General features: G+C 37.9%; 1 protein-coding gene across 1 annotated transcript in view; it reads right to left on the reverse strand.

Annotated features, from left to right (window-relative positions):
* Nucleotides 1-15,542, reverse strand: part of LOC130089428 (astrotactin-2-like) — a 482,727-nt gene that overhangs the window by 290,885 nt on the left and 176,300 nt on the right. Inside the window, exon 4 of the mRNA XM_056256733.1 lies at nucleotides 1,881-2,030. Coding sequence (XP_056112708.1) covers nucleotides 1,881-2,030 — 150 coding nt within the window. The remainder of the gene's footprint in view (nucleotides 1-1,880; nucleotides 2,031-15,542) is intronic.

Here is a 15,542-nt window from a genome sequence, read left to right on the forward strand (position 1 = left end):
TTGGGTCAAATATGGACAAACCCAAATGTTTGGTTAAAAATGTAATTAAAAAATGTACAGTTGAAAGTGAAAGTTGAAGTTGGGTTAAAATTTAAAATTACATTTTCAACCCAACATTTGGGTTTGTCCATATTTGACCCAAATTTGGGTTGAAACAACCCAGCATTTTTTAGAGTGTATAATAAGTGGGACTACTCTTTTTAAAGTATGGCAAAGTGTGCTTATTTTTCACAAGATCAAACTTAAAGTCTGTCAGCATTGCTTCATATGAACTACTTTGTATTTGTATTATGATCTTTTAACACCATTTACATTAAACTATCAAAATAAACAAATACTATAATATTTGTTTAGTTTAGGGTCCGATTCTAACGATTAACTAGTTGCTTATAAGCATGTATATTAATAGGATATTGGTTGTTTATTAGTACATATACAGCACATATTAATGCCTTATTCTGCATGACCATATTCTCCATCCCTTAAATCTTATCGAATACCCAAACTTAACAACGAACGACCTTTCTAACTATTAATAAGCAGAAATTAGGAGTTTATTGAGGCAAAATACATAGTTAATAGTTATAGTGAGACCCTAAACTAAAGTGTGACCATAGTTTACATTATTATGCTATTTATTAAAACAAAATCAAGTTAAAAAGCATGTTTTGTTTTCTACTTTTCTGACCTTAAGTCACCGGATACTCATCAATACGGGTGTCATGACGGTCGATGGACAGAGAGGCGGAGGTCTAATTTTACTAAACAGGTCATTCGCAGATCAAGCTAATTTTGGTTTTAACATGTGGTTTACTTTGTAATTAGTTTGTCCATTTCCACTAGTTTGACTCATTCAGGCTGATTTGCAGACTGTTGTGAAATCTGCAAGGGTAATGAGCCAGTCTCAGTGTGATGGAGGCCTTCTCACCTGTGTTTCCGTGTGTATTCCCTCATTCACATTCACAGCACACACACTGCTCTCTCGGAAACATTCACTGCTGGATAGTGTCGATTCAGAAAAATAAGCTCTTAACGCTGTAAAGGCTGACATATGAAATAATCGTCATGCAGAATATGTCATTTGTTTGAAATGAAACCGTTTAGAAGAAACAAAATACACTCTATAAAATGCTGGGTTGTTTCAACACATGTTTGGGTCAAATTTGGACAAACCAAACCATTGGTTTGCATTTTTTAATTAAATGTTTAACTCAACTGTTTGGTTTGTCCATATTTGACCCAAACATGGGTTGAAACAATCCAGCATTTTTTTTTCTTCATTGTAGGTTACATTTTTAATCTATATAAATATATAATTTAAAGATGGTCAAACTTAAAACTTAAATAATGTGTGTGTATATATATATATATATATATATATATATATATATTGGACTTGTGTTCACCACAGACCTCATTTCAGGCATTTAACCAAAAACCCATTGACTTCAGGACGATGTAACAGGAAGTTGAAAAATAATAATTTATTTACAGGTTATATGATTCATTCCCGCAACACTCTATTGATTATTTCGTGGATGTCAGACTTTGATTCTTAAGGGGAAACCTCATCCTTCCCTTCCTACACTCTAAAAAATGCTGGGTTGTTTTAACCCAATTTTGGGTCAAATACGGACAAACCCAAACGTTGGGTTAAAAATGAAATTAAAAAATTGAACCCAATGGCTGGGTTTGTACATATTTGACCCAAAATTGGGTTAAAACAACCCAGCATTTTTTTTAGAGTGTAGTCCACTAGGTTTGGGAACAGATCTAACAGCGATACGTCAATGAAACACATGCGAGAAATCTATTAGGTCATGAGCAACCACAACAAGAGCTTTTGTTTGTGTGTGTCATTGGGTCAGTGCATTGCAAACCTCTGGTGTGTGTTTGTCCTCTCTTCCGGCCAGTGGAGGAGCTGTGTGTAACGTTCTGGAAGTGTGTTATCTCCATAGTGGGGTTGGTCCGGAAACTCTCTTTAAACCTCTGCATCAGGGCCTCTACGCTCTCTTGATCGGGGTCCATCGCTGAAACAAACACACACACACACACACACAAGCCTGTGAGACACACACCTCTGCTGAAAGGCGTTAGAGGGCAGCGCATGATTTACTACATGCTGAAAATGCTGTAGTCATGGTTATCTATTCCTGTGTAAAAAAAAAGCAAAAAAAGCAAAAAGAGAAGATAAATGAACATAAAGGGCGTGAGATGATTTACTCAGTAAACGGTTTGTCCTTAAAAGAGAAATGAGGACATATGAGTTATGCACAATCTCTAGAACTTCATTTATCCTATCTTTAACACACTCTCCTTTGCTGTCCACTGTCTTATCTCTCCACATCACCCCTTTGCTCTTCTCATGAACAGGCACGCTTTGATGCATTTTGGAGAGAAGGCTAAAAAGATGTGGAATCTGAAAAACTGCAGGTCACGAGGGAAGAGCATTTCCTCTTCAGCAGTTTGTAAAGGTTTTGTTCTCGCCATGAGAGTAAAAGTCGTAGTGTGCTATGATAATCCTGAGATGGTTTCCTCCTGAAGATTCAAAGTTCAGCAGTAACAATCCTTCAAACGTCCGAAATAAACTCTACAGTGGCAGTGAATTAATAGAAATACCTGGTCATTAGTATGTGGAGAGCCTTGACCGCGTCTTCTGACCCTTTCATTTCAAAACCAAGGCCACTGAGATGCTATAACTTCCAGTGGATGTCGGAACGTGGATAAAGGGATTTGTTCCCATTCGGTTTTTAGTGAAAGTGTGTTAAGAAACATAGTCATGAAAGTCTACTCTCTTTAAGTGCACTCAAGTGGCCTTTTATTTCATTAATATTATATTATCTGCAAGTACAGTTCTTTAAAAATATACTTTTAAGATTGGAAGTAGACCACAAGTGCACATTCAATACAACCAATTGCGTTTCTTTTTCCCTGCGACTGTTCCTTGGACGGACCCCATTCTACTAAAAGTGGACAGATTGCAAGCCTATATGCTTTATTTTGTAAATCTGTGTCGATTTAAACGGTTAAACCCATAGATCAAAAGGGGTTGTCCACATACTCTTGGATGTAAACCTTTATTTTGCATTATTTCAGGTTCAGCGAGTCACGCTATTAAGGTCATACTATTACTCTTACAATTCGACTAGAACCATGTGATGTTACAGGCCAAATGGAGAGTGACTTCCTTTTATTGACTTGCCAAAAAACGCAGCGCATCCGGCAGCCTTCACATGTGTGTGTGTTGTAGTTTATAGAGGGTCACGGCAAGATTTGAGTTAACGTCTCGGGCCCCCCGTTTGGAAATCAAGAGCACTTCCAGACGGGGGGCCAATGGAAAGATGGGCAAGGGTGGTGCGATGCTCACAGCCTGCAATGTTAGTATTATATTTCCAACTGGCAGTAAAACAGACTCCCTCAGGGGACACCGCTGACCCATCTGAACATGTTCTGGCCCATTTGCACCACAGCAGAGGCATAATATATAAAAATAAACTTCCCTCTTATTGTCTGCGCCAGGAGTGGGAGGAGAAGAAACAGAGAGATGGAGTGGGATGAGATGCCTCAAAAAGTCGCAAACAATTTATCTCCCACCTCCATTACAAAGACCCATCGCTACTCCCAACGGCCGGTGCTGCATCACAACTTCAATTAACTTGAGATATGTAGAGGGCCGCTCTCTCGGCACAGTCGTAATGGCTCTGGACAGGGGCGATTTCCCCCCGTACCGTGAGGCTTTATGTTGAAGGCCCCCTGACGGAGAAGTTCGCAGATGGATGAAGCCGTGGTCCCTGGAGTGAGCGACTGGTTATGTGTTTTGCTGGGTTTCAATGGTGTGTGCCATTCTGTCTAATCAGCAGCTGCTTGTTTAATATAAGTGTCACACTCATGTGTGGAAACTGTCCACAAGACACAAGATCAGTGTGGAAAACAATCGTATCACTGCCAGTGCCGGATTATCCATTGACTGGATTGGGCGAGTGCCCTGGGGAACCAAGTGATTAAGATAATGACTAGACCTTTAAAATATTTCATGTTTTGTATATTGTTTTGCTGGAAGAGATTCAGATACAAAATGAACAGTTAATGAGACAATATATACAGAGAGAATAAAAAAAATATATGCATGTAGAGAATTGCGATTGGGTCAGGTCACAGTGTATTTGCCCCCTCCACCCAGTCAGAGTCGAGCCCGCCAATTTGTAATATTAAATTCAAAATGGATATGCAGCATCAGCTTAACGGTTACATTAAAAAAAGAGAAAATATCACGACACATGGCCACCTTTTAAAAAGTACCTGCAATATCAAAAATTTCATGCGGGAAGAGACATTTTGTTCACCAGAGGATATGTTGCAAATTCTACGAAAAAAAAAAAGAGACAACTTTCCCAAGGGTATTCGTTGCACTCAGACTGTTCTTAACCCTGTCCGTTTCCAACTGCGAGGCCGAGAGATCCTTCTCTCAACTTAAAAGAGTGAAAAATGAGACAGAAGCGGCTGTCTGCACTCTCCCTGCTGGCTATTGAATCTGAACTAGTCAAGGGAATGGACTGAGGATTTAAACTGAATTAACGATTTTGCATGCACAAAGTCTAGAAAAAACATTTTCTGCTAAAGGTAAGGCTTATTTACCATTATTTCTGGGCAAATATGTGACGCTGTTGTCGATTTGAAATCTGATACGGTTGCTTGCAACAGTCTTTCTTGGGCTTGCTTATTTCGTATATATGTTTGCAATGTTTTTTTTAGACATATGGTTGTGCATGCAGTTCCCATGCCTTTTTTGATGGAAATAAAGATATTTAAAATGGCATGTTCATGTGGGGGGCGGGGGGCACTTCAGATGGGGTCACCCTAGGGCACTACACTGTGTTAATCCGGGCCTGATCCCTGCATTTACAGAATAAATCATCTGGTGCTTTTCTTTTGTTTGAGTGTGAAACAAGGATAAAGGTGAGTGTCTACAACCATAAAGTTGCAGTCACATTTAATGTTTTTTTGGCGAATTTGCGCAGACAAAATCTGTTCATTACAAAAGGAATCTATGCAATCAGGAATTTTGTACACACATATATATACTATATCAAATTTCAACTGCCTGTTTTGTCCCTGTTTTCCCTGCCTGTGTTCCCAAGTTAGTTTCCTTGGTTGTTAATTAGTTTTACGCACCTGTTTCTGTTCAGTTGATTACTCTTCCTGTGTGTTTAAGCCCTCAGTTTCCTTTTTTCAGTCGTCAAGACCGTTTTTAAGACCGCCACTAGTTTTCTGTAAAGCTGATTTGAATCAATGTGTATTGTGAAAAGAGCTATATAAATACATTTTACTTGACTTGAAATCTGGATATGGCCAGGGTCCCTCCTTCAGTGTCTAATCAGATGTTTTACCTGTTTTATTGTTCATCGGGCAAAGGTCAGAAATATCTCTAAAAGTTGTACAGTATCATTGATGTTCAAACCACAAATAGTGTGGGATGAGTTACGCATTGAAGTGGTATCAAGGATGTTGATCGAGGAACACAGCTAAATCCTATAGGATGAATGATGTCACCATGGCTGCTAATACAGTGATTGTAAATGGAAAACACCTGTTTCTAAATATTCTAAAAGCACAAAAACAATAACAGCAGTTCTTCTGTGAACTGCATGTGATCTTTTATCTGTGCGGCGCAGTGGTAGATTTTGAGTCAAACGCTGTTTCTCCACTGTGGACCCATAACAAAGACAACTGAAGACAAAAAGCCTTAATTCAATTTGAGAGTGCTCTGTCAGTGTCGATACTGCTGAACTCTCATTTGACTAATCTCTCACTGAGGCCTACAACACTATTGCACACATGCTAATTTCTCGAAATCAATTCATAAGCATGTCTTATGTGTTTGGCAATCCAAAAGAGGGTAACATCCTATTTCCATTAACCAGGGTAAAGAAGAAGATAACATAATAAAACATTGGCAAAGACCACATCTACATGGCTTTTGAAGTTACCAAGACTTGTGTTGAGGCTCTTGTCAGATTTAAACTGTGAATTACAGATTAAAAGCAACAGTCAGACTCCAGAAGTAAAAATCCCATTCATTTTCGCCATAGAGCAATTGGTTTTCAACCAAAAACCTTTTGATACACTCCAATCATGAGCTCCAGAATTATAAACAGTCATGTTTCTAAAGAACTACTTTGAATGATTCTGATTTCAAGAGATCTAAGAAATACTAAAGAAATACAAATCTTAAAGAAATACTATTGGTGTTAGGCTCAGCTCGGTTTGCTTTTCCACTGGCTGGGATTATAGACTGATTGTTATAGTTGCGCCGCCGTGACATCATCGTAAACCTGACACAAACAAACGCACAACACAGGAGGGTTTAGTGCCTCGTGTTGCAAATCTAATGATGCTGGCAATGACGATTCTCTCTGACCAGTCAGTGATCTGCAGTCTTTACACGTCACATTTTAGTGTCTCTTGGAACCTCAACCGAGGTGGAAGTATTTAAGTGAGCCGTACCATGCAGTGGAAAAACGCCTTATGAAACAGATTATGGTCATACCACCAACAACTAATTCTGTTGTACATTTTATTGACACATTTTTAAATGCAGTCAAGTCCAATGATTTATAATGACCATTTTGTAGTACCGTACTGATCGACGATCCTGAAAAAAAACTAAAAAAAAGATACGATTAAATTTTATTTTTTATATATATATATATAAATCTTCATATACATCATTTATAGTCAGTATAATTCATGAATTTTTGGTTACACTATTTCGATAGTCCACTTTAGACATTCTACTAACTATAAGTAACTTTGCAACTACATGTCAACTAACTCTCATTAGAGTATTAGTAGACTGTTAGGTTATGGTTAGGTGTTAGGGTTCGGGTTAGTAGAATAAGTTGACTTGTAGTTGCCAAGTTACTTATAGTCAGTAGAATATCTGTTGGGGGAGCATCAAAACAAAGTGTTAGCAAATATTAAGTAGACAGTCTACTAATACTCTAATGACATTTAGTTGACATGCAAACTCACTTATAGTTCGTAGAATGTCTAAAGTGGACTATTGAAATAAAGTGTTACCAAATTTTTTTTCACACATGGTATAATGTTAAAAAAGCAAACAAATATTGCAATATTGCAAACTGTTACGAAGCGTGGAAACAAAGGCTGAAGTCGGATCTAAATGCTGCAGTAGACTTTAATTATATTCAGAACAGACAAGATACTCGTGGTACGCACATTAAAACATACATTCAATAACTGACCATGAACAAAAGAGAAGACAGGATATAAATACACAGAGGGGATCAGGGAACAAGACACAGCTGGGGCAAATCAGAACAACGAGCGGGACCATACAACCTAACAAGACAACACACCTGAAACAAGGGACCTAATAATGACATGACTAGGATAACAGGCTACAATTAACAATGCACAAACTGAATAAAAGACCAAAGACAGAGAAACCACAAACCAGAAACATGACAAAATGAATAACACCGTAACACAAACATTGTAATATTGAATTACTATAGGCCTATACTTGTAGAATCGTAATTCTTACAAATCACAATTCATATCGATTTGGCACCCAAGTACCGCAACAGTAATGATTCGGGAGATAAGTGTATCGTCCTATCCCTACAGAATATGTCATGCCCATTTGCAGTGCATCATGGGATTAGGAGTTCATTCACTTTTTTTCTGATTATCATGACACACGCGCACACACAAAAATGATTTAGGATTCCCTCTGAAACAATTGTCACTCAGAAATTGCTATTAAATTTCACAAATAAGTAACACAATGTGACAATTTGAAGTAGACACTTTAAAATAATGGTCCATTACACTAATAGTTCTTGACGAGTAACTAGGTAACACTTGAGTAATTAGTGATGAATTGTATGACCATGTTCAGAGTAAAACGACTGAGACACGTTAATGTTGTGATTAGTAAATCATTGGTAATTCTCTATAATTTGTCATTGTTAGATATTGGTTTGTAATGAGGCTAATCTCATTCAGTAATTAATGATTGCCTAATTATCTCAGTGCTAAATTAGCTATTTCGAACATCACTAGTTAATCTTGTTTCTATAGTAGATGGAGTGTTAATGTAGCATTATTTGCATTACAGCCTAGTTACCTTATAATGACGGACCATATAAGTGTAATACTTGAAAGCATTGAAAAACGTGACGGTCACTGTCACGCTCTCAGAGAGCAAAGTGTGGTAAAGGTGCAGTAATGCTCAGTCTTCCCTGCCGGGTCTTTGACTGTGCTCATGGCTAATCCAGCCACAGCTAACCAAACAAATCGAGACTGAGCCGGATCCACTTAAGACCCGACCTGCCATGACTGAGAAGTACAGGTTAACTGCTCCATGCATATTTCATGTCCGCGGCCCGTGTTTGCTCTGTTGGGATTCGGAGATGAAATCTTTAAGAGTCTGCGCTACTCAGACGCCCATCGTTCATCCCTGAGGGTTTGCTGTGTGTCCGTCTTGTTCGTGCTGTGACAGTTTATTGATTGGGTGCTTATAAATGCAATCAGTTGCCTTTCCAGGGCCATCCCATCATTTGTGTTTAAATGGGATATCGGGGTTTAGTTGGCCGTTGTTCTAAATGTCCATTCGCGAAATCATTCACGACAGCCAAGATAGGACAATTTGTTCAGCCAACTCAATTCTTGCTGACCGCGCTAGACGTGGATCAATAAAACGTACAACTTTGCAAAACGCAAAAACAACATTGATGTTGAAAATGACAAAATATTCACAGAGCCAATAAGCAAGTCAGCGTGCAAACAGAATCTGGCACTAGCGTCCCAGTTCAGTGAGTAACCTGAAGACGTCGTCTCTAATGATTTACTCTTTAACTGTGCATTTTTAGAGACACACAAAGTCTGAACTGGGTCGTCCGACACCCCGTGACTGTCTGGACTCCTCTGTGATATTGATCACACATCACGACTGGCACGAACCGAGACAAAATCACTGCTAGACACTGCTTGAGGCTGGAATACACTACATGATTTATAACCCGATTTACAGCCGACACAATTTGCCGAAAGTCAGAGCCAGTGTGCAGATATTGAACAGTCAGAGGTAACAGATTTCACAGAAAATCGTGCAGTGTGTGATGATTTTTTAGCTTCAGTTCTTTGTGTCAGAAGTAGGCACTGGGATTCGTCGTGTCACACTGAATCCAGTGTAGACAGCATCACTGATTATAATGGGTTTTTATTGGCTTTTCTCGCTTCACGTTGCACCAGTCATCCGTTTAATGTACGATGGTCAGTTTCAATCCGTAACCCTTCACAGAGTCGGCAAGTGCATGATGCCAACAATAAAGTTTCACATCTGTTCAGATTTAAAAAGTTGTGTAGTGCATTCCAGCTTTTACTTTGTAAACATAAGTGAATTGTTAAAAAGATAAACACCTCAACCATTCTTGTGATTTGCATGTATGTTCTTTATATGTTCTTTAAGCATAAACAATGAATGGTAAAAGTTTACAAAAAGTATTTGTTGACATTAGATAGCTACATTTACATTTGTTAATAGGAACTAACAATGAGCAATACTTTTAAAGCATGCTTCTTAGTTAGTATTAAAGGGTTAGTTCATACCAAAATTACAATTCTGTCATCATTTACTCGCACTCGTGTCGTTCCGAACCTGTAACACTTTCCTTCATCTTCAAAGCACAAATTAAGATATTTTTTATAAAGTCTGAGAGATTTCTGTCTCTCCATTGAAAGTCTATTCACTCAAAACTCTGACGCTTCAAAACATTCATAAAAGAATCAAAGCCTTCTGGAGAGACACGATCGCTTTATATCATGAACGGATTGAAGTTAGGCTTTTATTTTTGGATTAAACTATCCGATTCATATAGGCTTATTTTACGATCCTTTTATGAACATTTTAAAGCATCTGAGGCTTTCATTGGAGGGACATAAATGAATCAGATTTCATTACAAACAAAAGTCTTACGAGTTTGGAACGACATGAGGGTGAGTAATTAATGACAGGATTGAAATTTGTTGGTGGACTATCCCTTTAATTTCAACATTTACTAATACATTATTAAAATCAAAAAGTTGTATCTGTTAATGTTATTTAATTAACCTAAGCTAACATCAACTGACAATGAATGGTTCTATTTTAATTAACTGTTCTGTAACAAATGTATTGCTTATTGTTAGTTCATGTTAGTTAATGCAATGCCTAACGTTACTAATTCGACCTTATTGTAAAGTGTCAACAAATACAAAAACCAAATGAGTGTTGAAATACACGGAAGTCTTTAAAAAGACAGAGTGAGATTAACAGCAAGAGCATCAAACCACAGACTCCTTCATCTTCTTAACCGCTGCCACCGGGAAATGAAGAGAGATGCTTGCATGGGTTTGAAACAGAGATCTCTCAAGAAGATGAACAACTTAATATCAGAACAACGAGCATGCCTGCTTTTTATCTAAGACAAGATACAGTACATATTTTATCTGCCCTGCCTATAGCCTGAAACAGCAGGAGTTCAGGAACACATGGAAAAAAAGGTTGGAGAAAAGCTGCATTCCCAGCATCATTACTCCAGTCTTCAGTGTAAATCACTCTAATATGATGACTTGATGCTCAAGAAACATGTTTTGATTATTATCATGGTTAAAAACAGTTGAGATCAACGTTTAAAAGAAAAGCTTTTATTTTTAATACAGTAGAATCGTCGCTTTTGATCAATTTAATGCATTTTTGATGTATTTGTTTATTAAAATCTCACTCTTTTGAACATATTTCTGTCAAAAAAATCCATTATATCAGTCGGTAAGGGTTTTACACGCCTTGATTTTGTTTTGGACCCCTGTAATGCTGTCGGAGATGACATTTTTAAAAGCGATTATTTGAAGATTGTCCAGGAAGCGTGGAGAAATGTGAAAATGCGCACCTGTCACCTTTGCCTCGAAATTATTTCTGCCACAAGCACCTGTGAATTATTTCTGCGTTTCACAGATAGACACAACAGTGATCTGCATGATTTTGAAGAGTGACCGTAACCAAAGCAAATCCATTCGTCGTCATCTGAAGCCCTGCGCCCTTTGTTTCTCCTTCACTCTCATCTTATCTCCTCTCCTCTCTTATCAGCAGCGACAGTGGGTTAACAGTGTCTTTAGGAATTGGACACAGCCAATAGTAGTGTGTCGAGGTCTAGAGCTTGATCTCAGCGGAGTGATGCCAGCAAACCCTTCAGATAATCCACCAAACCCACTAGGGGCGCACGCTGTTTGTTCCATCTTAAGCGTTGTGTACACTATGTGTCTATTACATGGGTCCCGTGTGACACTGGAGAATGAGATAGAGGAATGCCAATTACCCGCTTGACTACTCGCTGAGCACTTAGACATAAGAAGCGACGGTCAACCGTTATTCAGAAAGAAACGGCGTCAGGGTCAAAGTCAGTTCCAATCTGGAGAATCACTCGTCTGGGTGTCTGTGCACAGCAGATGCTCATAAGAGCACGAGAACTGTAATAAAGAGACTGACACGCGAGCTATAAACGTCTCTCCTGAGAGATCGTCGACGGACGGTGACAGAATTGGAGACGCTAGAGCCAGATCTGTGTCCAAATGTCCCATAATCTGATAGAGAAACGGCCAGAGTGACAGTTCGTGGCAGTTCAACCGTTGTCATGAATGTTCATGTTTGCTGTAAAACATCTTAAACACTGCAATTTGAAATCGAATTAGACATTTCATCAGAGCACATATGTCTTTAAGTAAATTTGATGCAAAGCTGGTAACACTTTACTTGAAGGGGTGTGCATAAGACTGACATGACACCTTCATAACCATGACATGACATATGTCATGAATATGAAGTAGGGTTTATGCATGTTTATGACAACTGTCATTAAGTGTCTTTCGCTCAATAATGACATTTTGAATGCAAATATGACATTGTTTAAGATGTCTTTGTTATGACAACTTGACATAAACCATAACATCATAACCTGTCAGTGTCTTTGTCATGACAACTTGACATTAAATTAAGTTAAACTGTCATGTGGTTGGTTTTGACATTGGCTGTCATAAGGCCATTATAACTGTGTCATGAATATTTTTCGTGACCTCAACTACAGTGGTACACATTGAATTTGTCATTAAACAGTTATAATGGCTTCATGACAGCCAATGTCAAAACCAACCACATGACAGTTTAATGTAATGTTAACCAATAAAGCTAAGTGGTTTCTTAAGTTTGATAATTAATCTGCTATGTCATGTTTATGACAGGTTGTGTTGTCTTAGTAATGTCAAGTTGTCATGACAAAGACACTGACAGGTTATGATGTATTGGTTTATGTCAAGGTGTCATAACAAAGACATCTCAAACAATGTCATATTTGCATTAAAAATGTCATAATTGAGCGAATGACACTTAATGACAGTTGTCACAAACATGCATAAAACCTCCTTCATATTCATAACATATGTCATGTCATGATTATGAAGGTGTCATGTCAGTCTTATGCACACCCCTTCAAGTAAAGTGTTACCCAAAAGCTGAACAACACAGAAATACGTTTCTTCCTCAGTATGTTTGACTTGTGTGTTGAGAAGCAGAAGTGCATGGTGTTTTAAGACTTTATTTCAGAGAATACGTACAAATTAGATTGTTTTAAGCTTAAAGTCGGCATGCATTGGAAGTTGCGCAAGTCATTTCTTCCGTATTGTGCCGTATATCCGAGGGAAACGCTTCTGGTACAAGAACACATGTAGGGCGGGGCTTGATTTTGTCTGTGGGGAATTGCTTGGCTGGTTGTGGTTTGCTATTGGCTGATCTCATGTGAGTGACAGGTCATAGCCCCGCCCACATCATCAGAGAAGAGAAGAGATGCTGCAAGAGGAAGTTATTCTGATTCAAGATTACCAGGAACATGAATTTAAAACAGTAATAACGATGTGCACCCATGCAACATTTATAATAAATATGGCAATATTCCATAAAAAAAAAATACATAAGAATTTGGATTTCATGCTGACTTTAAACCTCATTAAGCTCTGTTAGATTTGTACTTAAGACAAGACCAAAACATTGCCAATGGGGAGAAAAAATTATATATTACACAGTTTTATATTTCAAGCTAATTTGTCTTTTTTTAATGATATATAGATTTAGAAAACGATATAACAATGATTAGATTAATTAAATGATGAATTTCTCAGGATGTGTTTTGGATGTCATCAGGCTTTTTAACTAAATTAACTAGTCAGACTTAACTGGTCAACCAGATTCACCAGAGATACCAATATAATTATAATAAGTAGTTTTATTGGAGAACATGGCCTAGTTAAACCATCATAAAAACCAGCACTAACCAGCATAAACCAGTCTTGGCCAGTATAGGGATGTGTACTAATAATACCTTTAAAATAATTCTACCAAATAATAATAATAACAATTGCAATGCATTTAAGTGGGGAAATATAAGAGGACTATTTCTAATTGTATGTGACACACTTCCAGCTGGTGGCCTTATGAATATGACTCACATCATGTGGCCAAACATACAGATCAAATCTGATCAAAATCAGCCAATATGGGAAAACTGTATGTGAGACTCATTCTGTTTCCCAGTTTCCTGTTTAATCCCTCACCATGGCAACACGGTTTAAAATATCAGGAATCCGTTTGCAAGCATAGTGAGTGTTTAACACAAATCCCGGTTCACAAATCGAAAGTGACAGACTTCCTGTTGACTGTGTTCCATACATACACCAGGGTTATTATTGTTAACTAAAACCTTAAAAAACTTTATTATTTGAAAATAAATAAACAGCTGGTACTTATATTTATATTCCTTGACTTTTATTTAGACTTATTTTGTTTCAGGTAGTTGCCAAGGAAACATTTCATTTAGTTGAACTTGTACTAAAATAACAAAACTTGAAATAAAAACGAATAAAAACTATAACGACATAAAGCCTTGCCTTCAGTGCCTGTGTGTGTGGAAATAACTGTCTGTATCAGCAGGAATCAATAGTCTATATTCGTCATTCAGAAAGTGGAACCGACACTAGACCTGCAGAATATACAAACCTTAAAGCAATGCTTGCTTACTATTCTGAATATCAATCATCACTTTGTTCATTCCAGACGGCTCATGTTGTTATGAAAATATTTGCGTATTGGAAAGCTCAGGGAAGATGCTCAGGTAACAGCCTTCTGTCTCAGCTGTCTTGACTTCTTTGTTTGCTTTTATTACATTTATATTTAATCATTTAGCGGACGCTTTTATTCAAACCGACTTACAAATGAGGAGAGCAATAGCAGTTAAACTAACAATAGCACAACAACATGCAAGTGCTGTGACCATATTGTACTTGCATTGAAATTAATAATTTGATACAATATACTTATTGTGTACATACATGTTTTTACATTGTACTTGTATTTAAAAAAATACCTGCATGTGATTACAGCTGTAATTAAAGGGATAGTTCACTTTGAAATACATTCTTGGTATGTTTTAGCTTACCTCAAGGGCATCCAAGATGTAGGTGTCTTTGTTTCCGCAGTAGTTTCAATTTTGATATTTTTAGGTCAAACCGTTCTTGTCTGTCAGTCATATAATGCAGGTCTATGGTCACCACCTCAAAGAGCATGCACAGAGAAGTCCAAATTAAACATGATTTAATGACTCGTAAATGTAAGTACACATTGATGGCCTAAGACACGAAACGAGCGGTTTGTGTGAGAAAACGAACAGTATTTATATCGTTTTTACCTCTTGTAAACACAGCCACGTCCGAGTGATCTGAGGGCGCCGGCGCAAAATTGAAACTACTGCGGAAACAAAGACACCTACATCTTGGATGCCCTTGAGGTAAGCTAAAACATACCAAACATTTATTTCAAAGTGAACTATCCCTTTAATGTATGTAATTACATTTGTTATTGCACCCTTCCCTTACACCTCAACCCACCCTTAAACCGACCCATACCACACACACACCTGTCCCTATACCAGCATCCCACCTCAATAGCAGCAAACATGTTTTATAAATATAACATCCACACAAAAAGTACATTGTACTTATTTTTCTATGTAAATACATAGTACTTAACGCCACTTAATATAAAGTGGGACCGAGTGATCTCTCGTATCGCCAACACACTGAATCAGTCAAACTCACACCATATGTTAGTACACACTGCTTAAATTATCCTGGTGTGTCACGGCTCTTAGACTTCTGAAGGTTAATGGGATGATAGAAGGACTGTAAACTTTACGGCAACCAAAATCAATAATAATGTGGATGAAACAACAATTACAGCCTTCGAAGGGATGAAGGTCCACCAGGAAGCCATTTCAATTTCTTTCCAAATCCCTGTTGCATTTGAGTTAAGTATCTCTCTCTCTCTCTCTCTCTCTCTCTCTCTCTCTCTCTCTCTCTCTCTCTCTCTCTCTCTCTCTCTCTCTCTCTCTCTCTCTCTCTCTCTCTCTCTCTCTCTCTCTCTCTCTCTCTCTCTC

Source organism: Rhinichthys klamathensis, unplaced genomic scaffold (genome assembly GCF_029890125.1).
Source record: "Rhinichthys klamathensis goyatoka isolate OS25496 unplaced genomic scaffold, OSU_Roscu_1.1 h1tg000132l_1, whole genome shotgun sequence".
Taxonomy (NCBI): Eukaryota; Metazoa; Chordata; class Actinopteri; order Cypriniformes; family Leuciscidae; genus Rhinichthys; species Rhinichthys klamathensis.